Below are 20,048 nucleotides of genomic sequence, written 5' to 3'. Positions count from 1 at the left end.
TATATGATTATCGGATGACGATTTTGAAAAAAAAAATTATTTATAATACCTTATGTATGATTTTCAATAAAAATTTGTAATTTTTTACTTTTTGGCAGGTGGCTCGCTAACCCCCAACCGTACCTGTGTCGTGTCGGGTTGGGGTTTTCCCAACCTGCCAAGTTGGTGGATCAGTCTGTTTGACGACTCTAACTAAAACTCTCCTTCAATATTGTGCAGGAGCCATCTATTGGTTAACATAAAGCAAGAAACAAAAACTTTTCGACACATTTCTACTTTTGTAAAATATCAAAAGCGCTCATAAACTCATATGAAAAATAAACATATTTTTTTTAATAAATGGTCATAAATCTTCTATAAAAAATATTATTATGATTCTAACATTGTTTGTTTTGCACAAAATATTTTGTATCATTTTTTTTTCTGCATATAACTAATCAATACAGATGAACATAAATCACATTATTTTTTTTATATTTTATATTTTAGTAGAATGAGCGGTATTTTGATTTGATTTCTTTGATAATTTATAGTTTCAAATTGCAAAAATCATTACGTTTTAACTATAAAAAATTTGTGATATGATTTTAATGACAAATTTCGTACATTCAAACACACAAAATGTGAATTACATATTGTCGGAAGTATCAAAAACATGTACATCTAAAATTATAAAATTTAGGTTATTTCAGCTTTTAATTCGCGCCAAGAATCATCGTTTCTGAAGCAAAAAAGCTGGAGCGAGGTCTCATGGTCAAAGGCCTCTCATTATTTATTTATTTATTTTTTTTTAAAAGCATAAATAGTTAAGCCTGTTAATTTTTTCACAAGTGATTATCAGCTATTTTGAGATTTAACAGAGATTTGTATGCAATTTTCCAATTTAAGTTGAATACTCGTCAAGTACACAGCAACAACAATTCTGAACGGCAACCATCATTTTAGTTGGCTTATATTTTAAGAGCCATGCCGACGAAGTTTATCTAAATTTTGTGTTCAAAATATAATATTAGAAAAAATCAACGCATCCAAATCTCCCATTCCAGAAACAAAACTAACTCGTCCCTTGGAGTAATGGCAACATATCTAATTTAAGGCGTAAGCTCGAAATTTAGCACCTTCACATGGTCGAGAGGCTCATACCAAAAATCATTTGACAGCATTGTCCTTTAAATTCATATATTAGAAAAAAAAATTCACAAGGTTTGCTCCTGTTATTATATAATGACATTAGAATATTTATTATTGGTGTTATACATGTGCAAAGTGCGACTCAATGGCTAGGTATTATAAAGCCTCCACACTGTTTCCATGAGCCATTAACCAAACACGAGATTGAGAGAAGCGCAAATAACAAAACATGAACCCATGTTTCTCCCTGAAACTTTGAAAGGTCCCGAAATGCATGCAATACATAAAAACACAGTTTTAACTATATGAGGTCGAAAAAGTTGCTAGTAGTTACATGAAATCCAAGGTTCACAATTTACAACAAAACATCAAGACCGTCAATTCTTCATATATGGAGAGCCAAAAACTATGCAATCCAGATATGATGAGAATTCAAGAGTACATGCACCAACTACGTGCAGATAAATATGCAGGAGCAGTTAGTTTCCAAAGACTCACGGCATACGTTTTCTCTTCTTGGCAAGATTTTCGAAAACCTGCTGGACATCTGCAGGTGTAACAGCCTTTGAGGGGTCGAGGATTCCTGCTGACAAAAAATCAGATGTTTTTTTTCCTGAAATATGAATTGCAGAATTTTTGGATATATTTAGAAGCAGACATACCAGGAAGGTTCGAAACTCATTCTTCATATCAGCTATACCACTTAATATCTCCATTTTCTCCACATGACCAAGATCATCGAGAAATTTCATCTTAACATCCTCCTGTTTCTGTAAATTTTCATCCCGTTTCTGTTTCAGCCATGCTCTCATACTCAGCAATTGAGTCCTCTTTGTCGAGCAAATAACCAACTCGTCTCTTGGCATAGAAGTCTGCACATTTTTTACACTTGCAGATGATGTCTCTCCAGCCTTTGGAGAGAAACATAGCCTTGCTTCTGTCAAGTGATGGCGAATTTTCAACCAGGTCTATTTCAAGAATACATTTCCTATTTTGACTATTAACTGAATCTCCTGCATTAGCTTCAATAGGTGCAGTATCAGAATTAACGTTATTTGTGGCACAGCCAAGGGAAGAACTTCCATTATCAAGCTCGTTGGATGTCATGACAGCAGGAGCGGTTTCCAGAACTACTTTTTTCTTCAAAGATTTTGAAGGATCTGATGCTGAAAGAGTTTGGGGATAGTACGTCAAAAAAGAGCAAACAACAGAACAAGCCTGGCAGATGAAATCCTCGTATTGAGGCTCGCCTTCTTCGTCCTTTGGGATCTGTGAAAACAAAAGGATGTTGTTAGGTCCTACGCTTCTAGAGCACGATAAAAATAAGAAACTTTTGTGATACAGAGTGCAATGCTCTCAATTGAAACTAGTGGGATCAAATGCCATTGTCGACCTTGATTAAAAAAACTTCAGTCAAGATATATTTTCCCCGTGACATACTAGTATTTCCCAGGGGAACAATTTTAAGCTTTCCCCGAGAATGACGGAAAGGACTTCTGCATGATGGAAACAAAGCTCTGAAGAGACAATTGCGTTCAATGAATCCAATTTCAATTTTCACATCTTTACAAGTCTTGCATAGTGAAGAACATTTTCATGAAGGGAAGGGTCTCCACTGCTTCCTCTTGCCAGTTTCATGAACATTTCGATATAGAAATTTTCAAAAACGACTTATGAAGATAGTGAAAAGAAAATGGAAATGGTGAAGATTTCATACCAATTCCCAAGTGCGTTTTGATAAGATATATCTAGGAAGTAGGAACTAAACAAAATGCGGGAGTGAAAGAATAGTGATAAAGAGTACACACACTTAATGATGTCTGCAACAGTTCAAATTTTCAAATTCCACCCAAGTTTTTTGCAATATTTGTTGCATTCAATAAGCACACGATTTCCCGATAAGTTTATCTACAAAGATCGTTTCACACCTAAGGAAAAGGGAAGGACGCTCGGGATAGCATACTTTGTTTACATGTATCATACAAGAATTGGCTGCTTTTATGTGACAATCACGTTTAACACCGTCACATATCTCAAAATGTCAAATTTGACCTTCCGCATTTGCACTAAAAACCATGTATGTATTATAATCTAAAGGATAAGTGAATAATATAGAAATCTATCAACACTTCAGCATGTTAGCGCAAACATCCATCACGTCCCTGGTAAAAGATGGTCATAAAAAAAGCTGCAAACCTTATCAACATCCTGAAGACCAACATGCTCCTCATGAAACCAATCCTCGCATATACAGCATTGAATCATCTCCACTTGTTCTTCAGCATTTGGATCGGGTTAGGGCAGATCACATGTGCAGTAAATGCCTCTGAAGTTATGATTGTACATGTTCTCTGAATTTTCCACCTCTTTGTTAGCTAAAAGTTTGCAGAAGAACTCCCCAAATTTCGAATTTCCACAATCACACCTAAAATTCCTTTTTGTCCACAGTTCCACGATCTTTTTCAAACAGTAAGGAGAGTAATTTAACATCCATAATAAAATAAAAAACATATAACCAACATAAAGCTAGCAACTGAAATTCCAAAAGGCGGATACTGATACGTTTAGAAGTCACATCCTCTTTGGAAGCACAATAGTCAATCATTCATAAACTTCCATTTGGGTCGGGATATCACGAACAATCTGTATGTAACTAGGTTCAAGAGACAGTGCACTTGTATGTGTAGCCATTTGTTAGTTAACGTTTTATGAATCTGAAATTAACAAACTCCAAAGAAAAAATGAGTCGCCTTAACATCAGTTTAACCTGCCAATTTTGATCTGAGGCAGGGGAGTTATGGAGATCGTTTTCAATAGCAGGTAGAATGAACATAAATTGAAAAGTTGTAGAGTTATAGAACAACCTTTTCTCTTTGAGAGAAGCAAAAGATTAACTTTGGGTAATCAAAAGCGAAAAGAACATAGACAGATATCTATTGAAATCATTCCATGTAAAAGCATTGGAAGCGTGATGAAGTAATTTAGTACTTATATGGAACATTCATATGCGTAATCAGCAGCAAATTCTATTTTTTTGCAACAAATATTGCAAATCGAATCTCTACTCAGTACAATACTGCCTATACTAATACATTTTAAAAAACTTACAAAAATGTACGAACATTAGTGAAAATGATCCGAGATATACCTCATTGCCATCATGGCAAGACAAGCTACAGGCTGTACACACTCCAGCATTTCCATCTGGTGTGCAGGTCAAACATGAGAAAATTGCCTGCCTCTTCATATAACCTTTACCGTAGGTGCACTCCTTTCCCTCATCACCTCCCAGAACCAAATCTGCTTCCTTTAGAACATATTTATGCAAAAGGAAAGGACCAATGATACTTAGAGCACCAATCAATATCCTCCAAAGAAAAAAAGGAAGAACTAACAAAATAGAATGGGGTAAACAATATGCAATAAAATAGATTCTTGATTCTCTAATTCAATTTCGTCATCAATCCAACTGATTTCCAACCAAAAGCAGACCCATCCATTACTCAATTGTAGCTAAATATTAGTCTGTTTAAACGAATGACATCTAATAAACATCTGGAATTGGCGCATTCTAAAATGATTAGTTGACACAATAAGCAAGTTCTTTTAACAACTAACAAACATGTGGTTTGTTACGAAACAATAAAAGAATGTGCTTTTAGGTAGAGACAGGTTAAGTGAATGTATAAATTCCCATTTTTGGGTTGATCGGCGCTAATTTGTAACCAACAATTCCTTACCAACCAACGAGCAGCCACACAGACTCATAAATAGCCCTATTGTGATTTAATAAAACTGGTACCAACTACAAATGAAGCTCGAAAGACACACGTGGACATCCGCATTCCGTAGTAAAGCTAGTCTACTGTTATTTTCCACCTTGACATGCCCCACATCTCCATAAGAAATAAACACCAATCTATCAAAATCAGATCTTACCAGGAAAAAACGAATTAAATTGTAACTATAAACGACCAAGACAACACAGAATTTACTGACCAGCTCTTCTTCTTCAACGGCCTTGAGGTAGTCTCCGATTGAAATCGTGGGCTCCGTATCACCTTCATCTTCAAACACGTTAGCCATTTTCAGCAAACCCTATCCACTTAAGAATTTAACAAAATAAATAAATAATTTTTTTAAAAAAAACTGATTTATTATGTTTATCGAGATTGAAATCCTATGATACCTGAAAAGTAAAGAATCAATTTATTTGGCAAGTAAACGTAACAAAATACCGATTTTTATAAAGAGAGAAAAACCCCAATCTTCTAGAGCAAGGGGAGATAGAGACAATCGGGAATTATACTTTCTCCAGAGCGTGAAATCCAGCAGTGAAACGCACGGAGATTATTACTTCGTATCGAAAGCGAGTGATGCGATACTAAATTAGGGTTCTCCACGTACGACCACGAGGACATGAACTATTTGGTGCAAAAAACACTCTGGATGGATATTTCCCGCCAATTGGAGCTATGAAACGAACTTTGCAGCAATTTTATGGAAAATTAATAGTCCAGTAAAATATGATATTGATTGAAGAATATGTAGACCTATCCATTGTTTATTTCATCTAATTTTGTATAAATTAGACCTATACACCATAAATTTAATTTAAGATATGGAAATTAGTTTTTCTAGAATCTTTTGCTAAAATATAATATAGGTATTTCGTATTTGAGTAACATTTATTTTTCAATTATATAAAAAAATTTAGATTATTGTTGTTATACGTCTGAGACGATTTTTCCAAATAGCATATTACGATACTTTGAATATCACGAGTTAATTGTGTGAAATAGATCTCCAATCCGATCCGATTTACGAAAAAAAAAATTTTATGTTAAAAATATTGATTTTCACTTTAAATATGAATCGAACTTATTTATGTCACGGAAAAAATTCATAAAAACATCTCACAAAAGATCAATTCATTGAAGATGCATGTGAAATAACAGTTTACATATGCTTCGTCGATTATTATTTTTTATTGATTCACACTTTCCCCTTTGCTTTATCTCCTATGTAAATTAGGATTCGATCACGGTTTATGTATATCCTACTATATAACTAAAGTTGAGGTATCAACATTAATTATTTTTTAATTGATGTAGTGAATGTTTATTTAAAATTACGATTACCTTTATTATATAATTGGGCAAAAACTTGTGTGAGACAGTCTCACGGGTTTTATTTGTGAGACGAATCTCTTATTTGGGTCATCCACGAAAAAATATTACTTTTTATGCTAAAAGTATTACTTGTTATTGTGAATATGATAGGGTTGACCCGTCACACAGATTAAGATCCGTGAGACGATATCACATGAGACTTACTCTATATAATTGTGATGATATATTTTTTTAAAAAACTCTAAGAATAAATTTTTTTAAATCTTGCAATATTATCTTTGCAAAAAGTGCTAGTTTAAAATGGATTTTCATGGCCAAAATAACCACGTCTCTCAGTAAGAATAAAAGTTATTTCTTATTTATAATGCGCAATAAGGATTATGGTTGCATGAGTTATCAAACGAACGGAACAAGCTACTCTCAAATGAAAAACATATGATTTGGTAAGTATTTATATGAATCATAGAAAACAATAAACAAGAACACCTCAAGAAACATCAAGGGATTTGCTCAAACTATATAGCAAAATATAAGCTATCGTAAAGTTTAAAACATCAATTACAGAACAAGGCGACACGGGAAATCTCTCACCTTTTCTGAAGAACAAATAAAAAAAAAGAGACGTAATACTGAGAAGTAAATTACCTTGAGACTTCTTATTCTCACACTTACTACCTATATCTATCGTATGACTGGTGAAGTGGAGAAGAAAGAGGACGAGCACTTGTTTTCAACATCTCGTCGCTCCTTTCTCTCCCCGATTTTAAACCTTATCACCAAGACTTCAAGTAAAAGCCCTACTCAGATTGCAAATCAACGGGTAATTGAAACTAATAGTCACTGGAAAAAAAAAACAGAGGGAAATATAGATTTTCGATTTTCTTGTCGTGTAGCTGCAGAATTCTTGATCACCATCTAGCTAAAACAGATGTGATGAACAGCTTAAACAAGAGTATAACTTGATACTGAGACCTCTGCTGGTGAAGATGAGTGGATATAAACAAACTCCATGCTTCTTCCAGCAGCCAAATTGTTGATCCATGATGGGAACAAATAAGAATCACCAGCCTTCGTGAGACCCCATATAGGACCATATAGTTTGGAAATGTTGAGCTTCAAGTTCTCCAGATTCTTCGAAGATTTATTGGTGATTGTTGTTGAGTATCTGTAATAAGTCGACCCATTTTGAACCCATGAAGCTGTCAGCTTTTGAGTAATAGAAATCGGGTTTCTTGTCGCTGCAAAACAGAAATTTGCTGTTAAATATGCAATCCAAGAATCAATATTTTCTTCCATCCGAGAGTTAAAGACGCCTTGAACAAGAAACAAGAGATGATTAATGGTACCTGAAGATGACTTTGCAGCTTCCTTTGGAGTCTTATTAATCGGTTTAAGCGCAGGTAGCTCCACTGAGGTCACAAATGGAAAGAAAGGAGTTAATTCTTGAAGGAAACTCCGCATGTAAACTTGCAAGAAGATGCATATTTGAATATATTTAACCAACCCGGAAGGAGCTGATTATAGCCGCTGTGACCACCATGTAGTCTCGCCAATAAGCCCATGAGTGGAGCGTTGTTGTAAGTAGCTGGCTCAGTTTGCTCATAATTGTCTCGTTCATCAGCAAAATTGTCGTAAGCATCAGGTCCACCCACAAGTGCACCTGTAAGAAGATTCGGGTCGCTTCCCTTTCGGCTATACCAAGTGGCATATCCTCCCCTGCAGCTGACAAATGAAGGGTTTACCTTAAATGACACAATAGAGGAACCCCGATGGTGAACTTGTCTTGGATAATTGTTTCCATATCCAACCATGTAACTCGTGGCTCGCGGGTTGTCTCCGAGAATGTAGTCTGCCTAAGGATCATAAAAATTCGTTTAAATTCCATGTAACCATAAGTTCTTTTGCATCTTATATATAATCGTTGTCGGTAAAAACACCTGAGATTTAGCAAATGAAAGAAGCTCAGTAGGTGAAACATTGCCGGATGCACACTTAAGGGACTGGCCAGCAGAAGAAAGATAATCAGAGTATACAGTGATGAGGAACGAAGCACCGGTGACAAACTGCATGTTATTCCATCTCTGCCGGAAAAGGAGGCCTCCGGGAGTTCTTTGAACATTGCGCGTCCCCTTTCCAAGACATGAACACATGAAAAACTCAGCCTTCTCTTTATAATCCTCAAAGACTGATGTATATCGACCGCCTTTCCCTGCCATCAAGAACTGCAAGAAGATAAAAGGAAGGCCAATAATCAGTAAATATACTTGAAATGCCCTCTGATTGTCTCAAATTTAAGCTGCAATTACTTTTTTGTACGACGTCTCAAACAAGAAGACATGTTCTTAATTTTCTTTTTTCTCAATCACATCCCATGTGTCAATAATGTACCTTAGCGACGAGGGTTTGAACACCAGCATACTTAACGTCCCAACCGAATTCGGTCATAGCCCAGCCGGTTCCTCCGAGCGAATCGCCATTGTTCCCCAAGTAATTCAAGTAGTACTGATTATTCGTAGCCTTGTACAGCCATGCAGCTGCCCACAACAATTCATCCTAACCAAAAATTCAATAATCAAGAACAAGCTTTAGGGATTAATTTTTGTGTATCGATATACAAGAAATAATGGTGGAATGACGTACAGCATATCCACTAACAGATCGGTAGTACTTCTGTGCTATGGTGATGCTATTGTCGTATTTGCCCCTGTATTTGTCCGCAAAATCGAACAGCTGAAACAAGGGAAAAGATCCAAATGTTAGATCGAGCAAGGTAAGGGCAGAATGGGTGTTCCAAAAGTGTTCCGTTGCACCGACAGCGTTGTCAGGATGCAATGAAATGTTTAATTGGACGGCTGGGATTGAAAGCTCACCCTACACGTACGGTCATAGACAATTCCCGTGATATACGGCCAGATTTGCACATGACCCGTTTTATGCGCCGAAAAATTTTACTCCGCATTTATATCAACTTTTATTTATTGTAGTAAGATTTAATCTCTTTTCATTATATTAAAAAAATTAACAACGCGGCGACCAACTAAATTCAATATATTATAATGACGTAAAATTTATGTGAGATCGTCCCAACCCGAATATTATTTTTTATCACAAAAATTTCATATTTTTACAAGAGATCTCAGGTTCAAGTCTAGCTTATTTGACAAAAAAATTAGAGTTCGAATATGGCTTATTTCACTTGTCACTAAAATTTCCTCGTAGTTTGATTGAATGTACACAGTTGAAAATTGTAAAAAAAGTCAAAAAAAATAATAATTAAATATATCTGGATTGAATAATGGAACCTTGTGTAGCAGTGTAGAATGAAAATGAACTATTGCATTAGTTTCAGCTATGAATAAATAATATTCATAATTAATTCAACATGGATTAAATGTCTTAATTTACATTTTCTTTTATTAATTATAAAATTATTGTTGACTAACAAGATATTTATTTATTTTTAGTATAATTTTATATTAGTAAGAAAAATGTAAGTCAAAATCTATTAAGTGTATATCTACTGTTTTTCATGTGTGTGTGTAAATATATTGTGCTAAAATGCGCCAACAAGCAGATTGCTTCGCAGGCACATATCACATCACAGTAGATTTAGTAATAAACGTGGCGCCCACTTCTATGATGCACCGTCGACGACCTCACTCACTAAAAGCGGAGCTCCCCGTAACCAACTAATTTACTGCGACCGTTTCACACACAACCGTTTACTAAAATACGCCAAGAGCCACTCTCGAAAAAAAAGGCGGAAGAAGAACAACCAACCTGGTACGCATGTTTAAGCAGCAGCGCGGAGTAGGAAGGATTGTAGCGGCGGAAGACGATGGATGCAGCCGCCATGGCGGCGGCGGTCTCTCCCGCCAGGTCGGATCCCGGACGGCTGGGATCGATCCTGTAAGCTGCCCTTGAGGTGGTCATGTCCTCCGGCCTTTGCCAGCAGAAGTGGTCGGTGTTTCCATCTCCAACCTAGTATTTCAACCATGAAAACCACATCAATTCGTTGGTTGAACACAAATAATATAATAATAAACTAATCCTAATTTGCAAGCTTATAAACAGCGATATTTGAAATTCATACTAGATTTGTCTTCAGGATTTGTATAATATTTAAGTTCCTTTCAGTGGGTTAAGGTAAATTAAAAATCTACTTATTTTATTTTATAACAAATCAGGGGTGGTTTCATGGACAGTAAATGATGGGAGCAGGTGTTTACCTCTCCATAGAGAACGTAAGGTTGGGGATGAGCTTTAATGAGATAATCAGTGCCCCATTTGATAGCATCAATGGCGTGGCCAAGTTCACCACTACCACCCATTTGCCCGCCGTATTCTATCACGCTCCATGACATCATGGTAATGGTGAATGCCATGGGCAAGCCGAACTTGACATTGTCCCCTGCGTCGTAGTATCCTCCCACTAGATCCACCTGTGAGATTTTCAAGAATTAGCCAAGCTGAATGAAGAAACGGAACAGAAAATCGTGGAGTAAAACCAAGAGCTAAACTACACACCCCATTAAGTTTCCCATCATTAAGTCCAGAATTACCCCTCCATTGCACTCTCTGGGATTCGGGTAAGTAACCAGATCTTTGAGCTTCGAAGAAGAGAATGCTCTTCGTCAGAGCTTGGCCATAGTCATGGGCAGCCATTGCCCGAGGAAGCAGAGCCCCGAGTACCAAAAACAGGGGAGCCATTAAAAAACAGAGTCCAGCAGATTTCTCCATTATAATCTTACTGTGAACTCAGAAAATGATGAAAAAAAAAATTAAATTTTGTAGTATAAAGATCTGTTTTTCTATATATTTAGTGTAGAGAGTAATTCCCTCCGTGTTTACATACAATGCATAATGTAGTATTGGATTTACGAGCTTAAACTAATGAGACAGACAACGAGAAGGGAAAGGGAAAGGGGGAGTGGGGTTTGTGAGAAAAGCAAGAGCCGAAGGGCGGTATATATGGAGAAAGGAGTGCCCATTGGTAAAGAAAAATGGGATGAGATAAAATAAATTAATAATGGGTTTGTGTCTTATTTTAAAAAGGGATAAAATTACTGCAATTTATGCATTCTTGATGATGGGGAAGATGCATGTGCTCTTGTTTGGCACCCTGTGGAGGAAGAAGGGGGAGGCTTTGGAGTTTTGCACGCATTCTTTTTTTTTTTTTAATGAAAAAAGTTTTTATTAAATGAGTAAAAAGTTAATACAAAAACAACCACAGTGGACATTTTCAGGAAAGATACAAAATATATAACTCAAATCACCTACCTCTCTAGATTACTGTAATACATTAATCGCATTCGGTAAGCAGCGAAGACATATAATTTTAATCTTTTTAATAGTGTCTTCAACACAAGTAGTCTCATTCTCGAATATTACTCGGTTTCGTAAGTTCTAAATTTGATAAATAGTAGCAGCAAACGCCAATAGCCTCGACTTGTTAAGGATAGACTCCACGGTAGACGCGTCTGAAAGCATGAAAGATTACAGTAGCCAAGCCCATCAATTTCTTGATACCAAGCCAATCAGGAATTGCATTCCAAATTTTTTTTAGCTAAAGGGCACGAAAAGAATAAATAGGCCATATATTTAAACTCACCTTTGCAAAGCACACACGATTTATCTTCAACAAAATCAAGCCGATCTCTAGTAATTGCGCATGCCATCAGTCATCAGCATCTTTGAGTTTCAATTTTTTAAAGTTTTTTTGTTTGAATTTCAGCAGTTGATCTATGCACTTGTTTTCCTAGCTGACACATTATGTCTTGTGCGGTGGTTCGGAACCGGGTTTAGTTTGTTCATGAATTTAATCATTGGGTTATCATGTGGTGAAAGTCCATGTTCCAAATGGGGGGAACCTTGAGTGGAACTTGTAGGAGATTTATGTACTTCGTGCATTTAAAAGTTGAAAAGGGATTTGTCACCAACAAATTCTGATTGTCACATGTAATAGGCATGAATGTCTTCATACTGTGTATGTGTTTGTATATTATTAGTGGAATGATCGTCCTCTTTGGACAAAATATCTTGTAATAAGTTTGTCTCCTTCCAAATTTTATTGAGTCGGTGGCTACCTCATTACACTCATTTTCTATCTGTAGATCATCATGTCAAAAGTTATAATTGTTTTACTTATATTATGATATCGCGGTATTCAGGGACGGATCCAGGAATAGAAGTTGGGGGGGCTTGAACTCAATATGATAAGTTATATATTATTAAAAAAAATTTACATTATATTGTTCAACGAAGTTGTGCTCTACGAGATTTTAAAACATAAAATTCATCAATAATAGAATTTACATCAATATGTTTAGGTAAATCTCGTTGAATATAGAGTGTCAAACAATCGGCAAGAAAGTCATCCTCCATTTAATTGCGAAGGGTCGTCTTCACATGCTTCATTGCTGAAAAAGCCCGCTCAGTAGTGACAGTAAACACAGGTAATGTCAAAACAAGATTAATGTTCCATTTTGAAAAAGTTCAAGTTATAATCCTAAACAAGAATAAAATAATTATTAAACAAATAAACAAGTAATATTCAATCAACAACTCAACAACAAACAATCAAGAAACCACAAATCACGCACAGAGAAGCTATAAAAAACAAAATAAAAAATGTATAGCCGATTCTTACCTGGATTGTTGCCTTGCCGATGAGCAATTCGATTTCTTCGGGAGTCCACAATTCTATTTTGTCGCTAAAGGGCTTGAGACTAGGGAGAGAAATTTTGTAGAATTGAGGTGGGGCGGATCAGAGGATATGGGATGAATTTGGTCTCATCCTTGTAAATGGACGGGACTTCATTGGACTAAGACATTGATGTACGACGGTTTTTGAAACAACCAGTCGCTATTAGCAACGGTTTTTCGAAAAACAGTCGCTAATAGCGACTATTTTAATTAAAACCGTCGCAAACATTAGCGACGGTTTATGAAAAACCGTCGCTAAAAAAAAAGTGGGCTGGGACTACAGCCCAGTACAGCCCATGCATAAATCCGTCTCTGGCGGTATTCCGTATTAAATAGACATGAGAGACTGCATCTATTTAACTATTAATGAGTATGTAAGTTAGAACATAAATCCAAAAAATTAATGTAATATATCAAATCGTCAAAAACATCTTTCAAATGTTCAAGCAAGGCTTACGACATTTAACAACTTCCATGGCAAAAAGATATCGCCCGTCTATCGATTAGAAGCATTCATTATACAATACCCAACCGCAATCAACGCCCAAAACAAATACATCCACACTTTTTTTACACACTTTTGACTTCTTCTTTTTTTACGTGTTTAAGTCGGCATTTTGAAATCCCCTACCATAAGTCCATATTATAAGTGAGATTCTGGAAAATTACAAAAACTTGTGTTAGACGGTCTCACGGGTCGTATTTGTTAGACGGATCTCTTATTTGGATCACTCATGAAAAAGTATTACTTTCTATGCTAAGAGTATTACTTTTTATTGTGAATATGGGTAAGGTTGATCCGTCTCACAGATTATGATCCGTGAGATGGTCTCACATGAGACTCACACATGGAAAATTAGGAAGATTTTGGATCATGGAACACAATCAAACATTACAAACTCATGTTTGACTAATTCAAACACGGTACATACACCCTTTAACAAAATCAATTTTTCCGACTTGGTCATGAACGACCCAAGTTAAACCAGGATGACATGCCCCACATGGATTTTACGTGGAAACAATGCACATCCATGGCCCAAGTTAAACTGGGAGAAAAACTTTCGATATAATATAATTTCATCTCATCTCGAAATCAAATTATGTTAATAATTCAAGATCAAACCACTCATACGATGATATCAAACATGGAGTTAGCTATCAATTACTATTTCTCGATATATCACGTCATCATTTTTTTAATACTTTTATATACTTTATTACATATTCCTACAGGTTGTGTTTAATTGCTCGATAGGAATCTCATCTAATGTTTGGTTATACATTTATGCCTATATTAAATATCTTACATCAATTTTAATAACTAATTATTTATCGTACATCAATCAAATTATTAAATATAAAACAACAATATTATCATTTATGTCTATTGCATTTACTTTTTATTTATTATTAAAGGATAACATTTATAATTTATCATTTTATCTCAAACTTAATCATTAAAACTAAACATATTATTATTTATTAATTATTATCTCACATTCAACTCGACCATTTTGATATCCAAATAAATATAAGTACAAGTAGCACTAAAATTATCTCGATGCACACAAAATATTAGTTAGCTGCTTAGCCATAGAAGGATGTGGCATAAAGCCTCGCATGCGACGATTACTAATTACAAAGGAGGCGAAGGATGTGCCTACTGCCTATGAGATGCATCGCCAGTTTCAGTAACACAACCGATTTCAAGATTTTTCATCGGACCCAATATCCATTTTGAGATCGATCTCCATTAAAATCTCGACACTTCACACATCTAATCAGTATATATCAGCCCAACAATTTTACTCGTTCGATTCTGGGTTTTGATCAAGTAAGTTTTCAAAGTTTGGTTTTGATATACTAACATTTTAATTTATATTATTTTGATTTAATTGTTGACGTAACACTAGAAAATGTCGATATGTTATTGAACTAAAATATCTGAAAATTAATAATTACAGGATTAAATAATATTGTGGTGCGAACATGTAATTTTTAGCCCCGCTTCAAGGAAAGTGCATTTGCCAAAAAAAGATAAAAAAAAATATGCGTGGATAATAGTTTTTAAAAAGTCAGAAACCAAATTATGCGGCTTTTCTGGCTCCTACTTCCATCTTCTCTTTGAAAAAAATTCGCAATTGTATGGGAAATCGGAATACCAAACTGCTTCCATTCTTTTTTATAATTTTTTTAAAAAAAGTTAAGACACCCACTTACTATTAAAAATCACGCTTTAAGTCAAGTATTTTCGTATCCAAAAATTTGTCCCAAGTAATTTTTAAAAATTATATATAAAAAAGTCGTTATATATAGGTTTTACTTGTAAATCGATTTTATTATAATTTTTTTTAAATAGTGTTTGTCGTACATGATTAATTTTATCACAATTGATTGACAAAAAAATATTTATTATATATGTATGATTTGTACATTAGTTGTTTTTGTTATTATTATTATATGTAACGATATAACATATGCACTGCATTATTAAGTGTGAGACATTTAGAATAATTAACTTTTAGTGTCATGGTCTGTTTTAATAATTATATATATATATATATCAATAAAGTGTTAAAACTTTAATGCAAATCACATGTAACTTAGCATGATAGAGCTTTTGTTTCCTAAACTTCAAGTCGTGGGTTCAATTTCTAATTTGCTCTTTTTTATTTACTTTTTAAATTCATATACAAAATTACAGTGTGATCTATCACTATTTCTTATAATTATATTTTAATTTTCATTTAAATATTATCCAAATGAATTATAAAAAATATTGTACAAAACTCAAACTCAAAATATGAAGTCTTTATTATTTATAATTATTTTAAATTTTAAAATTAATTTGAATAGTATAATTTTTTTTTGGCCCTTTTATAAATATTATAGAAACATAATTTTTAGAAATAAAATTAGAATTGAAATATTAAATTGTTCATAATTATTTGGTGGGAGAGGAGAAATTGGCGTGCATGGACTTGGCGCCAATCAAGGGCGACAATTGAGTTAATTTTCGCCCGTCGCCATTCAGCCGATCACGGCGGAATGTGTGCCCCGCCCGCCTATCGCTTTTTGTTTCTCTTGATTATCATAGCTAATTCGTCAACTTTTCAAAAGTTTTGTACACTGTAGTCTGCAGACATCTATTTTACAAAACATACTCTCTTAGGAAAACTAGACCATCAGACTTCTCTCGAAACCAAAATCGAAAACCAAAATCGAAAATCGAAAACCGAAACCGAAACGGTTTTTTCGGTTTTCAAAAGCAGGAACGGAGTTTTGGACTTACAGTCCGGTTCAGGTTTCTAAAAATAAGGAACCGAAACCATAAATCATTCTTAAATATTAATATTTTAATTGTAGTATATATAGATACTTTAAATTATGCCATTAAACTATTTGATCTATATAAATTATATTTAACCATTTATTTATATTTATTTCTAAAATAAAACTAAATATTATTTTATATTGCAAATGTTGAAAAATTAATTTCACAATACTACAATTTTATAATATAATTTTATTGCTTTAAATTTAAACTAATAAAGTTAAGTTCAAATCATTTCAAACCAAAACTTCTAAAAACGGAAAATACAACCGTTAAAAACCGAAATCGACTTTTTCGAGCTCGGGCTTGAGTATTTTAAATTTCTCTAGCTCGATTCAATCAAACTCCAATCACTTGTCTCTTGTAATAAAAAAATCAAAATTAGAAAATATGAAATTGTTTTTGTAATATGATTTTAAGATTCGTCCAGGTGTTTCCTTGTTCACATGATTCTTGAGAATCACACTTGATAAGTGTAGACTTTGACCACTTTACTACAGCCGGTGGAATCATTGATAAATCGAGGCAAAGAAACAAGCGTGGACACTCTGTTTCATTAAAGCTGATTCATGTTTTTTAATTCTACAAGATTATACACATCATTAATTACGCAGTAAATTCTCATTAATGTTTATTTAATTTGCAAAAGGGTCACAATCGAATTTAATACCTTTTTTTGGGGGGTTAAAATAGTTTAAATTATGTGTTTATAATATGACATGATGTACGGCAGATTTGTTCCCAAAAAATAGGTTAATGAATAACTTGCTCGGTCCTCATCAACCCTTACGGAGCCGAGGAAGATATCTATTCGGACTAGAATTTTAAATTTTAGAATATTTTAAATTTATTTATCAAAATCCATGTATAATTTTTTTAAAAAAGATTTGGGCAACCCGGACTTTAATGTGGCTCCGCCACTGGCTCATCAACAACGTGAATATGATGATTGAGTCGGAAGTGATAGAAAATTCTTAAATAGGATTAGTGTCATTGTGCGCGTGTTTTGCATCCATGTAGAATTGATATTTTTATATATATAAATACTATATTAAAATGAACTTATAAGTTCAATTTCAGAAAACAAATAAAAGTAAAAATAAATTTAATTTTTTCTTAAATTTTTTCTAATTTTCCCTAAAAAGTTGGCAACATTTCTATTTAATTAAAAGTAAAAATAAAAATAAGCTCTTACATTTTATAAGTTTTTTTATGATCTTATAAGTTGTGAGATCTTATTTTTAAAATAATGTGTTAAAGTGTTTGGATGAACTTATTTTAAACAAATTAAAATTCTTAATGTGTTTGGTATTATAAGATCTTTTTATTATCAAAATATCAAAAAGATATAATAATATGTGTTAGTGTAAGTAGTTATACACGGCTTTTATATATATATATATATATATATATATATATATATATATATATATATATATATATATATATATATATGAAAAAGAATTTAATAATTGTACTATTGAAAAATAAAAAAATTATATTTATAAAAATTATATTCTTTTGAGAAAAAAATATTTAATATTATTTTTAATGTGTGTAAATAAATATTGATTAAAAAATTGTAATTAATAATTTACTTAATAAAATATAAACATTTTTGTTTTTAAACGAAAAGAATCTTTTAGATATGGATATAGTACAAAAAAGAATCAATACAGTAGAATAATTATTATAGTTAATTATAATTTTTGGGCACCTGAAGAACTAGACAAGAATAATGGTCCCTCAATATTTCTTAATCAACAAATAAATATGGAATATATCTTCCACCATGTTACACTTCATGTAGTTCCTTTCCAATGGCTACAAAAAATATTGAATCTTAGAAATCAGAATATATACAACTAACAGATTGTATAATCCAATAGGTGCTAAAAAAATCAACATATTAGGACATTAATATTAATATTATGTGAGTAAAAAAAATAAGAATGTAATAGTATAAATGTATTAACGTAAGATTGCATCCAATAATCTTTTTTCGTTTTCAAGTGTTCAGTCAATAGAAAAATTGTAGGACCGAACGCTTGTCGTTTTACCAAAAACTATAGCTAGTAGTAATAGTGCAACTCAAATATTTTAAGTAGCACAACAGATCAAACACCATGGTTCGATCGCTCTACCAAACAAGGACAATTATTACACCCAACAAAAATCATAGACGTCATCACATGTAAAAATAAATATAGATTGTTAGATTGAACGCATAATTGGAGCAATATTGCAATGGTATGTCGAACTCGACAATGATGAAGTCGACTTATTTCAAATATTTAGTTTATTATATTTTAATGTCTCTAGCTTTAGAAAAATTGTTTTGGTCATTTAAATGTCGCGACTAAACTACCCTTCTATAAATGTAATTACATAGTTAAAATCAAACTACCATCACTTTAATTCACACGATTTCTTCAAAATTTATTATATTTAAAGCAATTAGTGGGATAAATTATGAAGCATAAAAAGAGATTTAAAAAAAATAAACAACACGTAAAGATAAAATGGGATTAAAAAGTAAAAAAGCCGACACCCGAATCCCAGGATAAGAAGGTTTGTTTCAACCTGTCTGTGTAGATAGTGTCTGCATGGGCAATGAACGGCCCGGATCACTCCACATGAGTGATTCGGGCCCACCTCTATGTAAAAAAATAAAATAAAAAATTGACTCGAAAAAATCCGAGTCGTTGGATCGATCTTTGCGGACATTGCCTGCTAGGGATAGGATCGAGTTAACCGGATAAGAACGTGCCCACTAACCGTAACTGATTTTTGGTCCCATTTTCTTGCAAAAATTGGCTACAACGAAAACATCAGCTTTTCGACTATTGTCGCTTTCCAACGAAACAATTAAATAAAATAAAATATGATATTTTCATACGATACTCACTGAAAATTTAGAATCCGATTTCAACAAGTGACGCTAGTCCAAATGCAAATCTCGAATTTATTCTAGGTCTGAAATCACGAAAGAGAGCATTAGAAGGAGGCCTGGAGGGTGTCTCGACGTAGCCCCTCCGACGCTCAAATCATAAATTGAGAATATAATGAGAGAGCAGAGGTGCTACTGAAAGTCAATATAGTGAATGAATGAATTGAACACTCAAACCTTGATATTTATAGGAGGATACATGAGCTTTCTACTTTGTCTAAGGTTGGACCGAGGGTCTACAATCTGGTTCGAACATGGTCTTGATGGACTCATTCATGAAGTATCATCATCTTTTTTTAATATTTGTTTTTTAGCTTAATTTGAGGCAGCACTTATGGACCAGGAAAAAATTAAAGTGGAGAACAGTCCATTGTCACAGTCTCCTAGAGCTTGTGCCCTTTGGGAAAAAGGTCTTCAATTGTTTTTTTACATTAATTTAATTTTTTTTTTCAAAAAACATTTAAATTATACTAACTCCAATCCAACTATAAATGTTTTTTTTTCGATTACTCCAAATATACAGTTCAGATTCTTCATTTAATATCATTTTTCTTTTGTTTTTACTAATTTATCCCTATAGCTAATTATTGAAAAATGTGCGAATTTTATTAAATGTTTAAAAATGAATAAATATAGAAAGTTTATCCGTAATTTTTTTTCTCACGAATGTTTATTTGGGTGAAAAAACAAATATACATTGATATATATATTTGAGATTGAATAGAGTATTTCATTAGTTTATAGATGTATTATTTTATATTGCGTTAATCCATGTTTCTTAATCCTTCATAAG

General features: G+C 33.4%; 1 protein-coding gene and 1 pseudogene across 1 annotated transcript; both read right to left on the bottom strand.

Moving 5' to 3' along the window:
- Positions 1 to 1,625: 1,625 nt before the first annotated feature.
- On the bottom strand, positions 1,626 to 5,646 carry LOC140834534 (uncharacterized; annotated as a pseudogene).
- A 1,042-nt stretch (positions 5,647 to 6,688) lies between these two features.
- LOC140834533 (endoglucanase 6-like) lies at positions 6,689 to 11,225 on the bottom strand. The gene is made up of 9 exons (XM_073199483.1): positions 10,791 to 11,225; positions 10,493 to 10,705; positions 10,044 to 10,244; positions 8,904 to 8,993; positions 8,652 to 8,816; positions 8,201 to 8,485; positions 7,768 to 8,116; positions 7,610 to 7,672; positions 6,689 to 7,501 (listed from the first exon to the last, which is right to left on the bottom strand). The coding sequence occupies exons 1-9, from the start codon at positions 11,001 to 11,003 to the stop codon at positions 7,206 to 7,208; spliced, it is 1,875 nt and encodes a 624-aa protein (XP_073055584.1). The 5' UTR covers positions 11,004 to 11,225; the 3' UTR covers positions 6,689 to 7,205.
- Between the last annotated feature and the right edge of the window lie 8,823 nt (positions 11,226 to 20,048).

This window comes from Primulina eburnea, chromosome 6 (assembly GCF_022965805.1).
Source record: "Primulina eburnea isolate SZY01 chromosome 6, ASM2296580v1, whole genome shotgun sequence".
NCBI classification, from domain to species: Eukaryota; Viridiplantae; Streptophyta; class Magnoliopsida; order Lamiales; family Gesneriaceae; genus Primulina; species Primulina eburnea.
This window is presented reverse-complemented; position numbering and strand designations above follow the sequence as displayed.

Coding starts and splice junctions, on each gene's coding strand:
- LOC140834533 (XM_073199483.1), bottom strand. CDS start 11,003: ATGGAGAAATCTGCTGGACTCTGTTTTTTAATGGCTCCCCTGTTTTTG. Junction 8,994..10,043: donor TGCTTAAACATGCGTACCAG/GTTGGTTGTTCT, acceptor CCCTTGTTTCAG/CTGTTCGATTTTGCGGACAA. Junction 8,486..8,651: donor TTCAAACCCTCGTCGCTAAG/GTACATTATTGA, acceptor ATCTTCTTGCAG/TTCTTGATGGCAGGGAAAGG.